Here is a 20,347-nt window from a genome sequence, read left to right on the forward strand (position 1 = left end):
AATAAATGCGTGCATGCCTGCAGCCTGGCCTTTTATTGCAAAATGTCACACTGATAGAGACCCATGTGAGTTTGTCACAGGACAGGGAAGGAAAATTAAAGGGAGAATGGTCCGTCCTTGTGCGTGAGGAGACTGCATCTCCCGAGCTATAAAAGATCCCCTGGGCAGAGGAACTGCACTTCATAGCAACTTCTACAACAACATCTTTAGTGCCAATTTCTTGCCAGGAACGCTGCTCGCATTGTGTTGACCTGAAGCTCTTTTCTGCCTGAGCAGGGTCCACGTTTGCCTCGTGAGGCTACTCGTATTTTATGGCTTGGTGGAGTTTTTTGGGACAGGAGTGACTGCCTTGCTCTACTGCATTCATTTTCATCGTCGTTAATGAGAGAACAAATTAAAAGGTGTTTCTGGACTGAAGTCCTTCCAAGGGGCAGTTCCTCCGGGTTGCCTTTGAACCTGCTGCCCATGAAACCAGGGAGGAGCACCGGCCAGCTTTCACTGATACTTGCTGGTCCCGCTCCTGCTGGACAGAAATCCCCACGGCCCTAACCGGGGCCACCACAGCGAGGAGGCAAAAACTTGAGGGGAAAAGCCTCCTGTACCCCCTCGGAGGAGGCCTCCCCAGCGCGGGTGGTTGGAGCTGGGGCAGCTGTAGGGGGATGAACCCTACAGCGATGAGCTCGGGGTCTCCTTCAGCACCGTGGGGCTCGAGCGTGGCGCCTCACGGGTTGACAGGAGCCGGGGTGCGTTTGGTGGCTTCGCTGCCCCCCACCCCTCCTGCTGCCTTCGTGGGGGGCCGGGCACCCCGCCAGGCCCAGCTCCCTCCGCCTCAGCCCGCCCTGCTGGCTCTGAGGGAAGGCTTCCCTCACGGCCCTCGGGGCCGGCCGGGCGCCTGCTCCGGGAGTGTGTGGGGTGGAGAGAGGGGTTGGGGCCGGAGGGAGCCGCCGCGGCTCTGCCCCTTTCGCCTGCCCTCGCCCCTCAGCGGCACCCCCCTGCTCCCCCCCCTGCTCCCCCCCCTCCATCTTGGGCCGCCCCTGCGGCGCCGGCGGAGCCCTGCAGGCGGCGCTGTGCGGAGGGCGGCGGCAGGCGGCGGCGCGGCGCCCTCCCGCGCGGGATTGACAGGCCGGGCCGGGGGAGGAGGGGGAGGAGGAGGAGGAGGAGGGAGCGGCAGCGGCAGCGAGAACCCGTATCGCCCCGCATCCCGCCGCCGCGCAATCCGCCGCCATCCGCCGCGCCCCGCGCCCATCGCCCCTCCGCACCCGGCTCCCCAGGCACTCCCGGCTCCCCGCCACCACCACAGGTGGGTATCGGGGGCCGGCGGCGGCGACGGCCGCGGATATTTGGGGCGGTGAGTAGGGCCGGGGGGGAGGAGGAAGGGGAGGGAGAGGGAAGGTGGGACGAGGCAGCCCTAAAATGGAGCCGGAGCCAGCGGCTGCGGCACCCCGCTGCCGCCCGGCCTGGCCCTGCGGGGCGGAAGGAGGCGGCGCAGCCCTGGCGGGTCCCCCGGGCCGGGGGCCTGGCGTTGGGGGGCCGGGACGGCTGGTGGGGCCACCCCCTCATCTGGGGCTGGTGTAGCCGCCTGGCTTTATTGTGCGACCCCCCCCCCCCCCCCCCCCCGCGGGGATGGAGGCGCCAGGGGCAGCCGCGGGGCCTGGCCGGGCCGGCCCCGGCCCCATCCCCGGTGAGGGCCGCGGTGAGGCCCGGGGGGCCTGGCGTTGTCCGGGTTCCTTCCCCGGGCTGGGGGAGGCCTGCTGGGCGGGTGTCCGCGTGTGCGGCGGGGCTGGAACCCCCCCCCTCGCCGCTCCGCTCCCCGGAGGGGTGCAGCAGGGGCTGGGGGTGAGGGAAAGGGGGGGGCTCCCCGCCGCAAAGGCAGGTTGTTTTTCTTCGTCGTCTGGAGTGTGACACAAAGATATTTTTGTCGCGCCGTGTGTTGTGTGTCTCAGCAAAACAAGGGGGGTGGCGTCCAGAAGGCTCGGTCGGTTTGTTATTGTGCGGGAGCCTACAAAAGGGTTGCTGAGGCCGAAAGCTGAAATGCGGCTTGGGGCGGGGGGTGTGCGGGGCGGCTGCTGGCCGTGGGGAGCAAGGATGGAGTTTGTGCGCTTTGGTGCTGGGAGAGCTTGTTAGGTAGGTTTGAAAAGGCGGGTGGTTGTTTTTTTTTTTGGTTTAGGAAGGAGTTTTTTCATCTCTGTGTGGGAGCAGATGTGCTGCAAGCTGGGGAAACCCTAATGCGGGTCCTGGGACACATGTGCTGTGCATCTTCCCCGGGGGGGTGGTTTGTTTAGTAGCGTTGGTTGTGCACTAGGAGGGTTTTTTTTTCGTTAAGGTGGTTACGAATAACCCCCTGGTCCCCAAAGTCAAAGCTGGCCGACAGGGTTTGAAAGAGCGGGGAGTTGTGGGTTTTGTTAGGAAAGTTGTGTTTTGTTTTTGTCCTCCGAACGTGCAAAGGGTGAGATACTGTTTCGAGTATCAACTGATCAGGTATTTGTATATTGATGTTACTGGTGTTTGGGGTGATAACATATAATAAATATAAATGTTTAGGACTTTAGTAGTTCTGTTTCTTTCTAGGAACGGGTATTACGTATAAACACATCGCAGCGTCTACATCATCTGCTGTAGTCTGCTTAGGGGGAAGGCATCCCGCCCCTTCCGGGAGTGAATCAAGGTTTATAGTGGAGGTTCGGTTTGTGTTAAGCCTTGTCTTGCAGATGACATGGGGCCTCCACTGGAATGGGCCTTTTCAGGATGCATAAATAGCTGTCCCTGCCTTGGAGAGCCCGAGTTTGGAGAATCGGCTCCTGATGAGTAGATTTCTCGGATATAAACTGGCAAGGATGTAACCTTTGGACCTGCCTTTTCCACGCCTTTTGCACATTCAGTTGGCACTGGGGGGTAGTTAAACCCCAGCGTCCTAAAAGCTAGTGCTCCGGGCCAGGGACTGGGGAATAAAGTCACCTGGAAGAGGTAGGGAGGAGGAGGGGAGGCTGAGACCATATTCCGAAAGTGGAATTTAAAGAGGGGATGGAAAGTGATGGTTTCGGGATGATTTCTGTCTGAAAAATTGAAATATCTACCTGCATTTTTCACTTCAGATGAAGTATTGTAAATGGGCCTGGGTTTTATCAGGAGCGCATCTGGGGTCCCTGAGATCTTTGTGGGTTCATCATGGGCAATGCTACTTCTTTCAGGACTGTGGCCTAAGCAGAGTCTATTTTTGGGGTATGATAAACAAGACCTCTCCTATATGACCTCTTTGAAATGGGCTGGTACTTTTCTTTTTACAGATAAAAAGTTCAGATTAAAAATCATACTCAGAAAAATCGCAAATACGGTTTGAGATTGCTGGGGGGGTTTGGTTTTGTTGTGTTTTTTTTTTTTTTTTTTAAATTACATGTTTCCTCAAGCCAGTACAAGTACATCTGCTGTTAGCTGTATTTTGATTTTGTGCTTAATTTGATATGTACATTGAATATAAGTTGATTCCTTTTTTTTTTATTTGTTGGTCTGGTCTGCTTTTCTGCATGGCTTGAGCAGATTAGATGTCACACATTTTAGGATGCTTTCAGGGGTCTTCGCTGATAAGAAAATATATTTCTACATAACTTGAGCAGATACCTTTTTTAAAAAAAAAATAGTAAAAACACGAGCGTTATAATGTTTCCAAAGTTGTAATTATATAGTGCCTTATTTTTTCTAAACTAGGATAATTTTTTATTTGGTCTTACAGTGCATTTTTTGATGAACTGTGGGCTTTTTTTTCTTTTTCTGTGTGTGCATGAGAGCTTAAAAGTGAAACTCGGCCAACTGGCTGGAGCTGGAAGAGTAAGTAAATAGTCCATACAGATGCTGGAAAGGAGATGCAGGGTTTAAAAGTATTTTAGTTTTAATAAATATGAGTAATGTTCCTAAAGAATTTTTATTAAAATGATTTAACTTTATAGTGACATTTTAATAATGCCTTTTATTAAAGCTTTGTGTAAAACCTAACTTCAAAGGCTAATTTACTTGAACAACCTCCTCCTAAAAGTAGGGGTGGCATTAGAGTCCGTATTTGTCTTGTGCCTGACGCAGCGTGCCGTGGTATCTGACTGAGCGATGGTATAAAGACAAACAATCCTCGGTCCTCGTGTGTGTGGCACTGATGCTTTTGCACAGCACCCGATTCCTGTAGCACATCCTCCTCATCCTGTAGGGTATTGCGTCTGAGGTGTAACTGGGAAAAATCAGGACCATGGTTTAGGCATGTCCGGTAGTGCCTGGGTTGTACAGTACAGAGCCTGTTGGATTATGCATTACAGAATTACCTGCCTCTTTAAGATTCAAAAGTGTTGGTTGCTCAAGGCCTTCCTTGTACTTACCTGAGTAATTGAAAGTATTTAAGGGTGAGCCGGGCTAACTTTCTTAAGTGCTGCTGCATTGAAAATAATAGTAAGCCATTTTCTTTTTTCTTTTATGACGATAGTCTGTACAAAGAGATTTTGCTATAGTGGCATTTGCACTTGTAATTGTGTGTAATTTTCTTGTTCTGGGAATAGAAGCAATATGAACAGGAGAAACTTACTGAATACAGGACGGTAACTTTAGGGGAGGGAGGGAGAGGGTTTATTCCAAGGGCTGGACCTCTGGTCATTCCTGCTCCTCTTTCCTCATTTATTCTGCAACTTGGCAATGAGTGCCTTGCTCTTCAGCTAATCATGCCTTGTAAGTGGGTTTTGGTTTTCATGTGGCACTGACTCATTCTCCTAATAGGTCGATAATTTCACAGCTCCTTATCACTAGTTTGTCATTTGGAACAGAAGAAATACAACTGTGAGTCTGTCAGGTATCAGACAATGAGGTGAAAGCAGAGTGGACGGGTAAAGGCTGGGGAGGTGCAGCTCTCTCCCTTGCAGAACTTCTTTTTCTAACTGCTGAAATTAAGTGACTTCATTACGAAAGTCATGACAGCGTGCTCCTGGAAAGCACCTTCTGAAGGGGGTTTTGCAGATATGTGCGGAACCCATCTGGTTTGGTTAGAGTTGTCCTTTTCTGCAGGAGGGAAAAATGGGGCTAAAGCAGGAGATTGTATTACAATGTTAAACCTCACTGAAATGTAGCTTGGGCTCATTTTTAGTTAGTAACTTGTACTCGTATTCAGGATGTTCTCTGTGTGCGCATGTGCTTCCTGCGCAGAAGTAACTGAGAAGTTTGAGCTTATGAGCCATTTATTTCGGAGCAAAGCTGTTCGGATGTGTATAGCTGTAAATCCTGATCCCTTTTTTTGGTCTGGGAGCATTGGACCATAATGGAAGTGGACCGGAGGCTGATCTAGTAGCCCTGGGTTGTTCTGTATTTACCTGTGGCATTGGTTAGTTGTGAAGCTGCTTGACTTGCAATGCTGTGGGGTCTGTGAGGACAGAAGGTGGTTTGAGGTGTTAAAAGGTGTATGTGCGGTTCTGCAGGGGGCCATTGCGCTTACAGCCAAAATACAGTGTCTGTATTTTGCTTCTGAACACTTACATTTTCAGGAAAGTGCTGGTAAACTGGAAGGGGCAAGAGAGGTCACTGTTACCCCTTTAAGAGACTACGGGTATTAATTTGTGGAGGACTGGTGAAAACAATCATACCTTGAGTGAAAGGGAAGAGGTAATGTGCAGATTTGAAACATGCAAAAGTGAAAGAGCAGGTAAAGGTGAGCCAGGCTTAAGTGCAAAGAAATACAGGAAAAATACCGGGAAGAAGGCGAGGACTTGCTAACAGCACCCTAGGATCTGGCCAAGAGGACTACTCTGTTGGACTGTAGTACTTCAGATGTCCACAGGGCTTCAATTAGCTGTTGGGAGCATCCTCCATAGCCTTTGAATTTCAGGTGAGTAGCACTTAAGAGGAGTAAACTATATAGTATTTGCAGAGTTTACACCCTGTTGGAAGAGGCTTGGTGGAGGAATCCTTCCTGGGTAGCCGTTGAGACATTTTGGACAGGAATTGTAGTGATGGTGCTGCAAGGAGTGAATAGAGACAAGTTTGAAGAGCTTGCGCTGGGACTTTGCCTCCCACAGGCATTTCTTGTGTGGGAATATAGTAATTTTTTTTTTTAAGAGTTCTGCTGTGGGGTGGGTTCTTCAGCTCTTCCTACCTGTATGTGGGCTGGGAGCCCGTACAAAAGCCTTGAGTGCTCTTGTTCAGAGTTTGGAGTGGGCTGCGAAGCAGGCAGGGGAGTAGGGACATGCTCAAGAAGTGCTTCTTCATGGCTGGAATAGTATGAAGCATGGTTTTATCTTCTGAAATAACCAGAAAATCAAGCTCCCACCTAGCAATTGAAACTTCATGAACTGTCATTTAGGAGTGGATTCACGAGATCTGAGTGTTATTACGGTGTTAGTGTTCTTATTACGGTGTTAGTGTTCTTATTACGGTGTTAGTGTTCTGCGTCTGAGCAAAATGTTGCCTTTAGTGATGCCTGTGATCCTGTTGCAGTGAAAGCAGTGTATGGGGTGGTTCGTTTAGGAGGTGTTTGCAGCGTTCCCCATCCTGGCATGCAGACCTGCTCCTCCAGAACTCCTCTGGAGCAGGGCTTCATGCTGCTCCTGGCCTCACAGCATTGGGAAGGCACTGCAATTCAGAGGGTAGTTTCTAGCCCTAGAAAGTGAGAGATGAAGGGTCTGTTTCTTTCTGTGCCACTCAGCATAGCTGCAGAGTTCTGCAGTATCATTTTCCTGTCTGGAAAATAGAAGTGATGACGCTTACACACCTTGTCAGTTATGCACTGCAAATATCTATGTAAATTAAAGCATCTGTGAAATGTTTTCACTTCCTGTCCGGCTCGGCGTAGCCCAGATGTCTTGTACATAGTCTGAGTTGCTTAGCTTTCCAGAAAAGCTGAAGCTACCTGAAGGTATCTAAAGCTCCTTTCTTCAGAGTACTGAACCACACTGCGTGTAACGTTGGGTTTCTTATCACTTTGTACCTGTGTCCTTTTCCCATCAGATTCCTGTTAACTTCCTTGGCATTCATTTTTAGTGCAAATGGCTCCTGTGAATAGGCTTCTTCTAAGAAAGGTTGCTGTGCAATGCTGCATTGCTCTAGTGTTGTTAAAATTGGGGAATCTGGAGAAATGCTTCCTTGGAAACTTCAGCATCTGCAGTGTTTATGAACTGCAGGCTTGTCTAAACTGCTTGTAATCTTATTAATGGTTTGAACTGGCTGCATCAGTCTTGATGGCTGTGGGAAATTGGAGAAATCTGATAGAGAAAGATCTATTCAGCTCTTGCCAGGGCAGCTTTGTACCCTGCAGTGTGTGTGTTGGTGCTGGCCTGTCTGGCTGTAGAGGTGCCTGCTGGAGGAGCTCCCATCAGCGCCTTGGGGAGGAACAGGACTTGAGGGATCTGCTCAGCAGGGGTGTACAGGAACCTCTCCCTTGTGTGTGCAGTGAGGATTGGCATTTACTGCCTGCTGATTAATATAATTGGTTTTTAGCTCGTCTCTCTCTTCATAAAGATAACCTTTTGTTCATAACCTGAATGGGAGCTGAGGCCCTGAAGTCAGCAGACAGCCTGAGAGCGTGGAGGGGTGTTACCAAAGCGCAGATCTGGTAGTGAGGCTCATTGGCACAAGGTAAACACCCACCTCCCCATTCCAGTGTGATCCTTCCTGAGACTGCAGAGAAAACAGAGCTGCTTACTCAACAGCTGATGGCATTTGTGTGGAAAGAGCTGTATCTGTTCCTGCAAAAAGAACTGTTAACCTAAAAACTGCCAGCTTTGCTCTGATTTCATCTCTTGGAGCTGTGACATCTCTGATTTCCTCTCTGCTTGCTTGCTGTAAAACCTATGTTCGCTGCTGACAGATGGAGTAAGTTGCTGAGCGTGGGACCAGGTAAAAGATTTGTGAAATGTTTGTGACTTCACTGGAAGAATTTCTGTGGTCACATCTCGGAATGCATCTGTTCTCTGGCAGCAGTCGATTGCGGTCCTTCCACTTGTCCTTGTCCTGGCTGTGTAGGGCTCTCCAAGGTGAGCTACATCTGACAACTCAGAGGCTTATATTTGGGTTCTGGAGCTGGCAGCACAGGTGTTTCGCCTATGCCACTCTTGCTGTATCTCACCTCGGTTATATGGGTATCATCACTGTGATGATTTTTAAAAGTCTGCGTGGCAGCAGTGTCAGGACTAAAGGAATTTCACAACCTTAAAATGCAGTGGTGTTTGGTTTAGTTTTTAGTGATGGAAGCGTCTTTGGCTTGAGCTGTCAGTCCTAAGACCTGGTGCAATGGCCTGAGAACAGTTCATGCTGTGTGGGTGCTTCCTACCCTCGTGGGCTCCTCTGAAGTAATGGACAGGATTGGGTCTGCTTTCTGTGCCGGTGGATGGTCTCTTCCACTGGAAGACGTTGTTCTAGACATGGCAGATGCTGCTGCAATGCATTCCCTCCTCGTTTGACTCTTCTTTACAACTTGCTCCTTTGTGATCAAGAGCTGCATTTTCTTTGAGGGTCTTGGCAGTGCGGGTTTGGGTGGCTGGAGCAAAAACCTGAGCTCTGGGACCTCTAACACTGCCTACAGTGGTACTTGAGCAACCTGTTTCTCTGCCTTGGTTACCGAGCCTGTAAAATAGGACTGATAGTACTGGCCCCGTTACCCATCAGGAGATCCCTACCAGCTATTTGCAGTCTGTTGTTGCTCAGGTACCTAAATGCCCGGTTTACCTTACAGTTCAGCTGAATGTTGCCAGGAGCTTTCTGAACAGGTTTTGCCAACAGAGCATTATGCCAGGGATTTCTTTTGTATTTGGATTTAAATTGCTTGCTCGTGATCAGCCCCCTTGCTTTGGTGTTGAGGGAACAGGATGTCGTGTGTGTGTTCTCCCCGGGCATTCAGCTCTCGGAGGAACCTGAGCAGGGCAAAGTGGAAGGCAGAATCACTTTGGAGGCTGTAGGTAGCATGCTTCAGCTCTGGGCCTCGGTTGTGGAGGAGCCAGAGCATAAGTACAGCTCTTAAGGGTAAGGATTTGTATTTGAATGTGAGCCCTCCTTTGTGCAGGCAGCTGGTGGAGATCACTAGGTCACTTACCTTTCCTCTTGTACTAGAGTGGTTGGGGTCTGGATTTGTTGAAGCCACAGGTTGTTCTTGCTGAACTGAGCTGCTCTGTCCTCTCTGGGTTTTGCCTCTGAAATGTGAAACAGCAAAGAAATACGCTCCTTGATTTCTGTTGTGTCTTGCTGCAGAAGTGCCTACAGGAAGTCACGGTTTCTGAGCCTGGCGAGGTTTATAGATAGGGGTGTCGGAGTCAGTTCATGCTGGGGCATGTCTCATTTAACACCTTTATGGCCTGGATGAGAGGGCGACGAGTGTGATGTTGGTCGTTGGTGCTTCGTAAGGTACCTTCCTGCCTCCCTGCAGTAATCAGTTCCTGATTCTGAGGGACATGAAAGCCCTACAGCGCTTCCTCTTGGGTTAGAGATACAGTTATTCCTTCCTGACAAGCTGGCACCGAGGGGTCAGTTCCGTCTTTACAGTATGATGCAGCAGATGGGCAGAAAATGGGCTCCGTTTCTCTGGAGTGCTGCTGTAGACAGACATTCCTTTCAAGAGAAGAATTTACTGCACACCTTGGGTTTTCTGCTGCTTGAAAAGGAGGAGGAGTTTCATGAGCACAGGATCTTGTAAGTACTTTCTGTGGGTTGTGGACCAGCTTTCTGGCTGGATTTTTTTTCTCTCCATGCCATAGTCTTGCATCCTCAGGATGAAGTATTTCTTATCTTCGTTTGCATCCTCAATTACTGGAGGTCAGGGCTCCTTTTAAGGGGTGTGGCATTGTCTGTCCAGCCCTTACAGAAAGGACCACAGAACTTGCTAATGTTTTTGTGTAAATACAGTTGAGCTCTTCAGACTCCTGTCTGCTTTATCGGTTTTACAGTAAGTTATAAATCCACCCTTTCTGGCTGCCTTTCTCTGCTGCCTGCCTTCCCAGCACTGGGAAAGCTGTTTAGCAGAGAGGTGGGGCTTCTGTATTTCACAGGCCAAACGTGAGATTATGGAGATCTGTTTTCTCTAGAACCGTGCAGTGGTTCAGTAACAGTAGTTGTGATTCCCAACCTGTCGGTATATTTATAAGAGGGGGCAGCAGGTGAGCTTGGTGAAGACAGAGCTGAGAAAATGAGGTCAGGTCATCTTACAGGACATGGCCTTTCTGCCCCCCCCCCCCCCCCCCGTTGTCATGTTCTATCTCTGCCTGTACAGCTCCACGCCACAGAGTTAATGATAGATATGCTGTCCAGAAGACTCTGCGTCTCCGCTTCGTGGTCCTGCTGCATGTCTCAAATCCAGGGTGGCTTGGCTTAGAGAGGCCTGATGACGGGGCTGGCCAGCGGGCAAGTCTTCTGGCAGACAGCCTCCAACAGTATTACTCAGCTAGCAGCATACCTCTGCAATAAATCATGGGAGACGTGATTTTTGTCTCCTGTTTTTACAAGGAGACAAGGTTCATGGGAGATGCAGAGAGAAGCTGGAATTGTGCAGAATTAAAAGAACTGGTACTGCCAAATACACCTGTTTAGCTAAGCAAGAAGGGTCCCACCTTATGAATCAGGAGCTGTCTTTGCTACGGAGTGTCTATCTTTTCTCTGCACTGCAGACTGCTGACTTGCTTCTCCCTGTCTGGCAGGACTTGGTGCCACATTCAGGATCTCAGCAGGCCCTTTTTCAGGAGTACCAACAAATCTTAGCAGGTCCCTTTGGAAACAATGCAACAGAATGACAGCAAGCAGCTTCTTGTGGCCTAGACTCTTGCAACAGCCTCTGCCTGCTGCACAGCTCTTCTGCATTGATCCCACTGACTTTGTACTTCAATGCTGATACTCTCCTGTTGCTCCCCTCCTTACTAAGCAGCCTCTCCTAGGAACTGAATGCTCGTCTGGTCCCTTCTGCGCTAGGCTGATGATCTCTGCCTGGCCCAAACAGGGCTTCTACAGGATATAAGTGCACCTGGCACCAAGCCCCTAGGGCAGCTGGTCACACTGTTTCACCAAAGCTCTTCCAGGGGCAGCCAGTGGTGCCTTTCATTGCTGAGGCAGGTGGCAACCGTTTCGCAACTAGGTGATTCTTGGTGGGATGTGTTCCAGAAGTAGTGGTATCTCCCTGTTGACAGATAAATGTTTAGCTATGAGAAGTGCCAGCCAAATTGTCTCTGTGTATTTAAAGAAGAGTGAACATCACTAATCTTCTGTAAAACTGCACTGTTTTTTAAAAGGTTTCACATTACCAGTAACATTAGAAACCACAACAGATTTCAGTTTAACGTCAACTCCAAACATTCCTCTTCTGAAAGTATGGTTCAGCTTTTGCAACCTGTGAGTTTCTGAACAATTTATATAAAATTTCAGGTCAAAAATCTTCCTGCTTCTGGAGAAAAGCCTTTTCACTGTTAATCTCCATCCTGTTGCTTTGTTTTGTGTTTGTGACTGCTGCTGTGAAGTGAGCAAGGAGTGAAGGTCTGCAGTGGTCTCGGGTCCTTTGCCCGAGTGATTGTGCTCAGTGTAGAGCTCAGTGGTGTGCGAGTAGCTGAAGTGATTCCTTCTAGTGTGTGTGTGTTACCTTTCATAAATCTGTTTGCCCTGCTCAATTAAGGCTGGCTAACTTCCAGGTATTCAAGCTCCATTGAAGTCTTGTGAATAAAACACCAGCAGCCCAGCCTCCTTCATACATAGGTTTACAAAGAGCTTTGCAGACAAAGTCAGGAGTCTCTCTCTTTGGCTGTGTTTTCAGCTCAGGGGTTTCCAGTTGTTACCAGTGCCAGTAACTCAAGGTTTTCACATGGCTCTCTTTGCAGGACAGGCTCCCCGTGCTCAGTAGATCCCTGCTGTAGCTCCAAGACTTGCGCGTGCTCTGGCACTTAAAATGTCACTGTTGGTACCTTCTAATCCAGAGACCCCTTTAAAGGGCAGTTAGATGGGGTCAGTACCCACACATGAAATCCAGGGCAACACGATGTGGACGTGAAGACTCCTGGGTAGCGAAGCTCTCTGCCCAGGAAGTGATTCTGGTGCAGTTATTTGTACGCTAGGGCCTCTAATGTAACTGGTCATACTGCAGTATTTTCTGATTCCTCTGAGACACTCAGTATTTTGCACTCTGGTGCTGTCCCTGGATATTACAGGAGACCTTGCTAGCCCTGAGAACGGGAAGAGCTAAGCTGCATGCTAAAACTGATACTGAACCTTCCCCCAAAGACCTCTATAAACCCAGAGAGAAACCTTGCAGAGATGCTGGTGATTTTTTTTTTTTTTTTTAATTTCTCTGTGAGGGGATAATGCTTTCTTCAGGGTCAGCTATCGGACACGGGGACCCTGAGCACAGGTCAGCGGCTTTGCCGAGGCTGTCAGTTTTCAGTTGTCAGCATCGGCATGTGCCTTCTGGTTCTAGCTCTCCTAATAATAAGCATGCGGGCTGGCAGTTCAGTTCTTAATGAGCTTGATTTTTATCAGAAATGGCTTTGCTCTGCAAGACTGAAAGGCCTTGATGATCCCTGCCTGGATTCTCTGCTCGAGTGTGTGGTGGGAAAATAGTCCCAGTGTCGTGACAGCCTTGGGAGGCTCTGTGGCTTTTCTGAAGTGCTGTGGGTGACCTGGGTGCTGAGTGATCCCGCTGGCCAATACAACCATGGACTAGCTCAGATCTGCAGCTGGCTGCTGTCAGGAGGGACAGGCACCGAGGTCCTGCCTGTGGGATGGCTCCGAGGGGACTCGGCGCCTCAGCAGCCTCTTTGCACAGTGACTGTATGGAAAGCACCTCACCTCTCCATGGACTTGTTTTCCCCTTTGGAGCGTACACATAACACACAAACAAAGCTGTGTTTCACGTTTTCAGCTTCAAAGTGTTGAAGGAGTTCAAAGTAAATTTCACTTATCCAGACAGCAGTTGTGGCTGTCCCAGAAAGTTTGACAAGGGGCTTTATCCCGACATGTCCCCAGCTCCTCTGCTCTGAAGTGGTTGTTTATTCCTCCCGTGTCCTTTTAATGATAAAAGATGTAATCAAGAGGCAGCTGAGACCCAGTTACATAACTGGTTGTCAGGGTTTCTCTTTGGCAGCATCACCCTGCGTGCTGTTTGCATGTTGACTTTCAGGAACTCGGGGATTTTCTGTTAACCGGCTAACTCCTGAACCTGATGTGGTAGTTCTTTTTTTTCCTAATGCCTATTAATTTTGTCTGGTTTGAGTTTTCTAAACCTCAAAGTGGACTTTATTGCTTGGGATTGTTTGAGGTTGGTACAGGATTGACGTGGTCTGGATAGACCCCAAGCCAGGCTCCCTCTGCAAGGCTCAATATACCTGTAAAAGCAGGCGGCTGTGCTCTTGCCAGTGCAGCTGAGGGCTGGCGTGCAGCACCCTCTGCTATTCACTGTGGTCTGGGGCTCCCCACAATGCTGCCAGTTCAAACAGGTCATTGTTCTTAGTCCAGCTTCTACTTTCCTGCCAACTTCGTGCTAATCAGTGTCTTTTCTCCCTTTCTCTTTCATGTCTGTCCTACTAATAAAATACAGTAGAAATGGGCAAGTGAGGAGCTATTGTTTTCTTTGGCACACAGTGACCATCTGAGCAAAGATTGAACCAGACTGGAGCCACAGATCTGTTTGCTGCTCTGCAGGAAAAGGTGTCTCAAGAATGCTGGCCAGCCCTGTTGTCTCCGCAAGCCTTCGTGCTGCAGCCCTATGTGGTGGTCCAGCAAAGGTGGCTGTGTGAGGCTTCGTGTGGAGCCCGGTGTTTTTCCTGAGCATCCTGTGGATGCTGTTACTGAGCAACAGAAAATACTTTACTTCCTCTATCCCCGACCGCGCTGCTTGCTGCCTAGCACACAGCTGCTTGCTCCTGCCAGGCCCAATTTAAATCATGCAATGCAGGAATGAATGCTGTGTGGTGCCAGGTTTATTGGTCAGAAACTTGTCCCCTGGCAGCAGCCTCTAGATGGGCTTTACTCAGCTAGTCGCAGATCGCAGTACATTCTCAAACTGGCTGTATCCAACATGTTTGTGGTCTGTGCTTTATTTTGTACATAATGCGTGATGGACTAATCCTCTTACCTGGAAATCATGTTTGATAAAGCATTGGTGGTGAAAGTTGTAGCCTCTGGTCAGATACAGTTTCTTTCAGAAAGAGTGATTTCTGACTGCGTTTGAAACGTGCTTTCAGCTGGATGAGTTTCAGAAAGGGTGAAGGGTGGGAAGATCCAATATATATATCGTTTTGTTACTCCAACACAGAATTGCAACCCTAAGATGGGACCTAGCAGATGGTATAATAAAACTGCCAGCAGTTTTAGGCTTGAAGTAGAGGCTTTGCAACGAGAAATCTGGAAATCTAAATTACGTGTGAAAAGGTTAGATTAAGCTCCTGGATTTGAGAAAATTTAGAACAGAGAATTATGCTTGAAAAAATGAAAGAAAGGTCCATTGAAAGTAAGCAATGGTTTTTTTCCCTGACATAAAAGTTGGCCTCCAGTGTGTGCGTTCCTCATGTTTCAGCATATTTATAGCTAAAAATGGTGTTGAAGGTGCCAGCAACAGAGAAAATGTAATCTTTTTTTATAAAGTGTTTTCAGGATTCATAGTAGAACTGCTGAACCCACAGGTTCAAGAGTGTGAACCTGTTTCATTTGAGCAGTTTTTTTGGACTCCTTAACACACTCTCATGGCTAGCAGATGGGAAAAGGGCATTTGAAGAAATAACTCTGTTGCCTTCAGGTGATGCTTTCAAAGCGTTAATTGCTGGTATGAGTCGTTAACTGTGGCCAGTGTGGAACCATAATCCTAAACATTACAAACCCAGCTACCAGTGCTTCAGTGGGAAACCCAATGATAAATTCCAGCGTGGTATAAGATACAGTGCTTTTCTGTCATTTATGTTTAGGAATCCTTGTGCATAGCTGCTTATTGTTAGGCTTATTCTTTTAAAGCAAGGACTATTTTGACCACCCTCTCTTTCAGCACTGGAGCGGCAGAAAAAAAAAGATGCTGTGAGAAGTGTGTTCTGCAGTTCTTTTCATTCAGTTTATGAATCTTCAATCCCACAAGCTTCTTGCGACTAAAGAGGAGAGGGTTAAAACCTTGTAACTTAGTCTGTCTGCTCACTGAATATCTGCAGTTCTAACAGTTGTGCATGTTTTACTTTTCACTTGTCTGTGGCTGAATAATCTGTTTGATGGTGTTTCCCTGGTTCTCTTTCATTAAAAGGCAGATCAGGAGCGGCGCAGAGAAATTTCCTTACTAGATGACATTTCATCGCAATGTCCGATCGTTTGGGGCAAATAACCAAGGGAAAGGATGGGAAAAGCAAGTACTCGACTCTCAGCCTGTTTGATAAGTATAAAGGAAAGTCAATAGAAGCTATCAGAACTACAGGTAAGAAATGCCTTCAGAAAGCTCCTTTTGGTGTCTTCCAAGAGTGGTAATTCAGGTTGTTGGCCCCGTGGGTAGGATACCCAGTGGGAAGCAGCTGGGTTGCAGAGCTGTTTGTGCTGGTGTCTAAGCCTGTGTTTCATTAGGACTTCAAGGCAAACGTCTGCCGTTCTTTGTGCTGCTCTTATTGTAGAGACATGGAGAAATTATGGCAAAACAGCTGGGGGACTGTCGCCCTTTCGTTTAGCCTGTGTCCTTGCTGCAAAGTGGTCAGGTTGCAAACTTGAGTGAAAGCCTTACAGGGGTCTTAGGCTATACCAAGACAGGACAGTTAAGCTGACTGAAGTGCCTTAAGATGGTCAGACCTTGTGTGAGGTGAGAGTCAAGGACTGAAGGCCTCTGGGGAAGAACCTGAGTTAGTTTTGCAGTGGAGATGTGAGCAAAAGTAGATGATGGGGTCAAAAAAATGGAAACATTGCCTGGACTGGCTCTGGAGTGAGAGTAGAAAACCAAAGAAAATAAAATACCATCTTAATAAATGTGATCTGGTGGGTAGAGCTGGAAAATCTAGACCTCAGGACTCCTGGGTTAGATTACCAGGCTGTCCGCTAAGAGGTGGATTTGGATGGCCGTTTCCCCAAGCTGCGAAAGGGTGATGCTGCTTCTCCGTGGTGAAATGAAAGAGTAGTATCTGCACAGGTAGCTAAAAGACTCTGTGGGCATTTTCTGTTAGGGAGAACTATTTCTCTCTCCCTCCTGGCTGTTGTAGGAGGCTGCCTGTTAGCCAGCTGCTACAACAGACGGCTGCTTTGCCGTGGTCCTGTGGGAAACAACCTGTATGTTCACATAGCAGCAGTGGTGCTGCTTGTCGTACAGTTCTGTTGGGACTGCACCCAGCCACAGTGTGCTAATTAAGGTTACTTATCTAGCAGGATATAGCCCTCTGTGACCTGCTGTTGTTCCTTTCTCACTAGTTATTCCTAGACATGGCTTACAGAGTCTTGGGAAAGTTGCTGCTGCCCGGCGCATGCCACCTCCTGCAAACTTGCCTAGCTTGAAGTCTGAGAACAAAGGAAACGACCCCAACATCATTATAGTACCCAAGGACGGTACAGGATGGGCAAACAAGCAGGATCAGCCAGACCAAAAGAGGTAGGCAGAACTACTCTTTGCTAAGTTTTGTCAGACAAGAAGCAGCAGCAGTTGTGCACTGCTGTGCTGTGTGTTGGACCTTACAGTGATCAGTTCTCTGTTGTCCACGCCAGTGTAGAGGCAATGTTACTTGATCTTTTAGCAACTGCTATAGCCAGTTGTTTGTCTGCCGTCTTGCCTTCATTCCCCTTTTGATCTCACCTCTGCTGTCTCTTTTCAGTTCCAGTGCGACGGCTGCACAGCTGCAGGAGTCGCTGCCGCAGCAGGGTTTGCAGAAATCTGTCTCCAATTTACAGAAGCCGACACAGTCAATCAGTCAGGAGGTAGGTGCAAGCGGTCTCTGTGACTGCCACTCTGCTTCCCCTGTCCCCAGAGAGCTTGAGGGTTTTCTTTAATTGTCTGTGTTGCCTTGCACAAGTAAGAATCAGCAGACTGCAATTTACAGAACAGCTCCTGTATAATCAATTCTTGTAGAATTGACTTGTCTTCACTCCAAGTTACTGTGCCTGAGGAATGCTGTGCTGCAGTTAGAGTATAATTCTGTGGACGTTACCTCTGTACCTTTCAAGTGTGTGCAGAAAGTCTAGCTTCAGTCTAGAAAGAATGGCTGGAATGTGGGATGGCTGGTTAGCGCTTCTAAACTACTTTACTTTGGGTCTAATTCAATTGTCGCTTGGTGACAACAGATCCAGCTCTTGCTTCCAGCCTGAGGAGACTTGATAAGAAGAGATCTGGTCATGTGGGAGAAGTAGCCAGTGTCAGGACCTGAAAAAGCTACTGGCAAATAAGAAAGCTTCCCTAGAGAGTGCAGGGATCTGGCCCCTCAGTACTGCAGATTTCACACTTCTAGTTTAAAAAAAAAAAAAAATTCCCAGCCCTTGAGGTTCGGGGAAATCAGGACAGGAGTTAGGTTTTGAAGAGGAGAAGAGTGGCTAATGCGCGAGAAAGTAGGGTAGCCTTCAAGCTGAGGTGTAGCATGGAACAAATCTAGAAGATTAAGAGGGACCATATGGGAAAATGCAACAGAACAAAGGGAAAGCTTGATTAGAGGGAGGAAAGCACAAGGAATGGTTTGAGGAAATAGTTGGTGAAGATGAGCAGAGGAGAGATGAGAGGCAGGGCAGAGAAGAGGATTTTTGTTGTAGCATCACAGTACACTGGAGTGGGGAGCAGCTAACTTTAGTCCCAACAAGAAGCTGGGGAGACCTGTGGTATTCAGTGACATCTGGGTGATCTAGAGGTCTGAACTGTAGCAGATGCCAGCCAGGAAATGAAAAACAGTCGTGAGACTTCACTGACCTGTGGGTGTTGGGGGTTTTTTTTGTTTTGTTTTCAGAGTACAAATTCAGTGCCAGGTGGACCAAAGTCATGGGCACAGCTGAATGGAAAGCCAGCAGGACAAGAAGGTGGTGAGTATGATAAACAGAAATGGAACTGGGTATGTGCCTGCTTCTCCCAGGCAGGTGTGAGATGGGGTGGACTCCATTTCTTCCTGCCCTCCCTGTCTAGACTAGTGTGGAATGGGACACAGCTGTCTTGGTTACAGTGCAGTGAGGCCATGTGAGTCTTGTTTGCACTCTGTGTAGTGTGTTGGCTGGAATGATGCAACTGCATCTGTTCAGGTCTGCCAGTGCAAGACGTAGCTTGAACAGAATGTGTCTTACTGCCACCTTGAACCAGAATGATTCATGCACTTGGGAAGCAGCAGGGAGTTCGGGGAGGTGAAGGTTTTGAAGGCGAAGGGAAACATTTGCCCCCTCATAAGCATCTTCCATCAGCCCAGAGCAGTGTATAATAAAGGTGCAGAAAACAGAGTGGAAGAGGGGAGGGATTGGTTTAGAAGAAAAGAAGAGAGGACATTGGAGACTGGAAGTGTGGGCATCTCCATGGCTAGTAGTGTGGGGAGTGTCACCTAATTAGGTGGTCAAAAGTGAAGCTGTAATGGTAATACTCAGGGAGGCTGTACACAGCATCCTTGGTCCAAGGGTATTACAGTGTCAGTGGGTGGAAGCGGCATTGAAGCTGTTGGAGGATGCACTCGGTTACACCTTGGCTGAGGCCTTTCTATTAAGTCTCCCTGAGTAACTGTGCTGCTAATGGCTTCTGCTTGACTGAGGATCCTGAAGCAGTGTTAACATAAATTGCGAGTTTAGTTCTCTTCAGATGCATCCATTTCCACACAGGAGGTGGTTTCCAGCTGCAGTGAGTACTACCATTAAAACTGTAGTGAGAATAGCGGCTCAGTCTCACTGTTTGAATGTGAACAGACCTGGAACCATTCAGTTGTCAAGTGAAATTGCAGAGAGATTTGAAAGAAATGGGAGAGCTGCAGATTGCAGAAATGGGGGGGACAAGCTTATCCTAAATTAAACAAGTCCCTTAACGAGAGGGTGTTTTTCAAAGGCTAAATGTTAAAGCAAAGACTTGTGCTTGCCTGAGGTTGGTGGCCAGTGCAAAGATTGTGTCTTGTTTGGTTAATTGGTACTTTTTTGAGACTGTTGCTGTGTGGACCTCCTGTACAGTCGTTTTGAAATCTGATCATCTAACAGTGTTCTTAAAGATTTTTTTGAAAACTCGTTCTAGGTCACACTTATCAATATAGAGTTCTCAACCCAAGAAAAGAGTTGCATATGTGGCTAAGAGCAGCTTAATTAGAAGGTAATTGACTCACAGAAACATCAGAAGTCTGGCTGAAAGGACTTCTTAGGCCATCCCATCCTCGCACCTCTTCTCCAGTGGCGTTGAACAATTGCTTTTCCTTCTAATACAGCAGTTTCTAATATTGACAGAGAGGGAAGTCTTTTGCTTTTTGCTCTCTTTTAGGTATTACTGCTCTAAAATCTTTTTTTTTTGAGGGCGTATCCTGGAGAAATGTGGTCTAGTAAATTAATTGTGAGCTGCCTCATGCCTGTGTCTTCTGTATAAGGGGCATTTGGAGGAAAAAAAAAAAGATGCACCAAGCTTTTATCAGTGTGATGCTGCCTAGGGTTAGGGTGCAAATTGTTAATGCCTGTACATTAACAGTCATTACATTGTGCAGCCTTACCTGGGGGGTGGAAGTCTCCCCTGAAGGACACTTACATGTTGTTAATATTCTTATTGCCATTCCAGTTCAACAGAATAATGCAGTAGAAATCAGAATTCTCGGCACATCTCAGATATTTTGTGGTGTATTTGAGAAATGTCCTTCTTGTGTATTCTCATCTGTCCGAAATACTTGAAGATGTTACGTGCAGCAGTTGCAGTGTCTTCCCTGGAGATCTTCAGATGGGAGGTCTTATGCAGTGTGCAAGTTCCAGAAAGTGAAAATGACTTAAAGAAGCCAATCCTTCTTGACTCTTGAGGGCAAGGAAGGATAACTATAGATGAGATTCTTTTGTCAGGTCTTCAGTACTCGTTGCTGATACTTCTAACATGGTAATTCTGAAATGCCCTTTTTAAAAACAGCACTAGCCAAGTAACACCAAGAAACAGTTCTCAAAAAAGCAATTTTTTTGATGTTTAGTAGCGCAATAATGCTAACAATTTCCTCTTATTCAGTGTTACCTTGCTGACAGGTTTAGAACTGCTGTGTTTTGTTTTCCAGTCGCTGGCAGATCTTTGGAATGGATAGAAAGCTGTCATTCTAGGGTGGCTGATGACTTGGCAAGACAATTTGCCAATGACCAGAAATGAGCCTGGCCTGATCTGGCCAGTGATCTGCATCTTAAAAATGGTGCAGCAGGGAGGAGAGTGGCGTATAGCATATAGCAGTCAGTCCTTATCTGTGGTCTTTCACTGAGTATTTTGCCAGAAATCTTAACAATAGACTTCCCCTGTAGAGTGAGA

At 47.8% G+C, this 20,347-nt stretch overlaps 1 protein-coding gene across 6 annotated transcripts in view; it reads left to right on the forward strand.

Annotated features, from left to right (window-relative positions):
* The first annotated feature begins 1,178 nt into the window (after positions 1-1,178).
* The window catches only part of PRRC2B (proline rich coiled-coil 2B), a 50,842-nt gene continuing 31,673 nt past the window's right edge, over positions 1,179-20,347 (forward strand). For 5 of the 6 annotated variants that reach the window (XM_076355463.1, XM_076355466.1, XM_076355465.1 and 2 more), the window contains exons 1-5: positions 1,179-1,348; positions 15,203-15,370; positions 16,342-16,519; positions 16,740-16,842; positions 17,856-17,928. In XM_076355463.1, coding sequence (XP_076211578.1) covers positions 15,256-15,370; positions 16,342-16,519; positions 16,740-16,842; positions 17,856-17,928 — 469 coding nt within the window. In that variant the 5' untranslated portion in view covers positions 1,179-1,348; positions 15,203-15,255. The remainder of the gene's footprint in view (positions 1,349-15,202; positions 15,371-16,341; positions 16,520-16,739; positions 16,843-17,855; positions 17,929-20,347) is intronic. The other variant, XM_076355464.1, reaches the window with a different exon arrangement.

Source organism: Aptenodytes patagonicus, chromosome 18 (genome assembly GCF_965638725.1).
Source record: "Aptenodytes patagonicus chromosome 18, bAptPat1.pri.cur, whole genome shotgun sequence".
NCBI lineage: Eukaryota > Metazoa > Chordata > Aves > Sphenisciformes > Spheniscidae > Aptenodytes > Aptenodytes patagonicus.